Genomic DNA, 2,204 nt, shown 5'->3' with positions numbered 1-2,204 from the left:
CATGCAGGAGTGAGCAAGGACATGCAGGAGTGTGCCAGAGTGTGCAAGGACATGCAGGAGTGAGCAAGACATGCAGGAGTGAGCAAGGACATGCAGGAGTGTGCCAGAGTGTGCAAGGACATGCAGGAGTGAGCAAGACATGCAGGAGTGAGCAAGGACATGCAGGAGTGTGTCAGAGTGTGCAAGGACGTGAAGGAATGTGCAAGAGGATGCATGTGCAAGCAAGGACATGTAGGAGTGTGCCAGAGCGTGCAGGAGTGAGCAAGGACACGTAGGAGTGTGCAAGGATGTGAAGGAATGTGCAAGAGGATGCACGTGCAAGCAAGGACATGTAAAAGTGTGCCAGAGCGTGCAAGGATGTGTAGGAACATGCAAAAGGATGCACGTGTGTGCAAGGACACGCAGGAGCGCACAAGAGCATGCAGAAGTGAGCAAGGACATGTAGGAGTGTGCCAGAGCGTGCAAGGATGCATGGGAGAGCGTGCAAAAGCACACACATGTGTGAGCAAGGACGTGCAGGAGCATGCGAGAGCATGCAGGAGTGAGCAAGGACATGTAGGAGTGTGCAAGAGCACGCAGGAGTGAGCAAGGACATGTAGGAGTGTGCCAGAGCGTGCAAGGATGTGTAGGAATGTGCAAAAGGATGCACGTGTGAGCAAGGACACGCAGGAGCGTGCAAGAGCACACAGGAGTGAGCAAGGACATGTAGAAGGGTGCCAGAGCATGCAGGAGTGAGCAAGGACATGTAGGAGTGTGTCAGAGTGTGCAAGGACGTGAAGGAATGTGCAAGAGGATGCACGTGCCAGCAAGGACATGTAGGAGTGTGCCAGAGCGTGCAAGGATGTGTAGGAACGTGCAAAAGGATGCACGTGTGAGCAAGGACACGCAGGAGTGCACAAGAGCATGCGGGAGCATGCAAGGACATGTAGGAGTGTGCCAGAGTGTGCAAGGACGTGAAGGAGCATGTAAAAGGATGCACATGTGAGCAAGGACATGCAGGAGTGTGCAAGGACATGTAGGGGTGTGCAAAAGCATGCGCATGTGAGCATGCACATGCAGGAGCGTGCAAGAGCATGCATGTGTGAGCAAGGACATGTAGGAGCGTGTCAGAGCGTGTAAAGGCAGGAAGAAGTGTGCAAGAGGATGCACATGCGAGCAAGGACATGTAGGAGTGTCCAAAATCATGCACATGTGTGAGCAAGGACACGCGGAAGCGTGCCAGAGTGTGCAAGAGCATGCATGCATGTGCAAGGGCATGTAAGAGCATGCCAGAGTGTGCAAGGACATGCAGGAACGTGCAAAAGGACGCATGTGCAAAGGCATGTAAGAGCATGCCAGAGTGTGCAAGGACACGCAGGAACGTGCAAAAGGACACATACGTGAGCAAGGACATGGACAAGCGTGCCAGAGTGTGCAAGGACATGTAGGAGCATGCAAAAGGACGCATGTGTGAGCAAGGACATGCAGGAGTGTGCCAGAGTGTGCAAGAGGATGAATGCACGAGCAAGGACGTGGACAAGTGTGCCAGAGCGTGCAAGGACATGTAGGAGCATGCAAAAGGACGCGTGTGTGTGTGCAGGGACGTGCAGGAGCGTGCCAAAGCATGCACGTGTGAGCAAGGACATGCAGGAGTGTGCAAGAGCGTGCAGGAGCAAGCAAGGATATGTAGAAGTGTGCCAGGGTGTGCAAGGACACGAAGGAGCGTGTGAGAGGATGCAGGTGTGAGCAAGGACATGCCGGAGTGTGCAGGAGTGAGCAAGGACATGTAGAAGTGTGCCAGGGTGTGCAAGGGCACAAAGGAGCGTGTGAGAGGATGCAGGTGTGAGCAAGGACAGGCGGGAGCGTGCCAGAGCGTGCAAAGACCCGCGGGAGCGTGCAAGGGCACGCACGTGTGAGCAAAGACGTGCAGGAGCGTGCAATAGTGTGTGTGCGTGAAGAAGGACACGGAGGAGCGTGCAAAAGGAGGCACGTGTGAGCAGGGAGGGACATGTGAGTGCACACCAGAAGCGCACACAAGCGCGCTGCTCCCAGCCCCCCAGGGGAAGGGGAATTTGGGGGAAACCCCCCCCCACATCCCACCCCCCAACCCCAAGACATTGGGAACCCTGAGCCTGGCACCACGTGTGGCGAGTTGTGTCAGGTCTCTGCCATCCTGGCACCCCCCGTGCCCGCGGGAGACCTTGGTCCTGGCTGGGGCCTCCCCC

The 2,204-nt window shown here is 56.1% G+C and overlaps 1 protein-coding gene across 1 annotated transcript in view; it reads right to left on the bottom strand.

Annotated features, from left to right (window-relative positions):
- Positions 1-1,423, bottom strand: part of LOC106891949 — a 1,943-nt gene extending 520 nt beyond the window's left edge. Inside the window, exons 1-2 of the mRNA XM_014948780.1 lie at positions 926-1,423; positions 71-705 (exon numbers count right to left, since the gene is read on the bottom strand). Of these exons, the coding sequence (XP_014804266.1) occupies positions 71-705; positions 926-1,423 (1,133 nt within the window). The remainder of the gene's footprint in view (positions 1-70; positions 706-925) is intronic.
- Positions 1,424-2,204: the final 781 nt, after the last annotated feature.

Source organism: Calidris pugnax, unplaced genomic scaffold (genome assembly GCF_001431845.1).
Source record: "Calidris pugnax isolate Ruff unplaced genomic scaffold, ASM143184v1 scaffold107, whole genome shotgun sequence".
In the NCBI taxonomy this organism is placed as follows: Eukaryota; Metazoa; Chordata; class Aves; order Charadriiformes; family Scolopacidae; genus Calidris; species Calidris pugnax.
The sequence above is the reverse complement of the archived record's forward strand: the minus strand, read 5'-3'. Positions and strand labels throughout refer to the sequence as shown.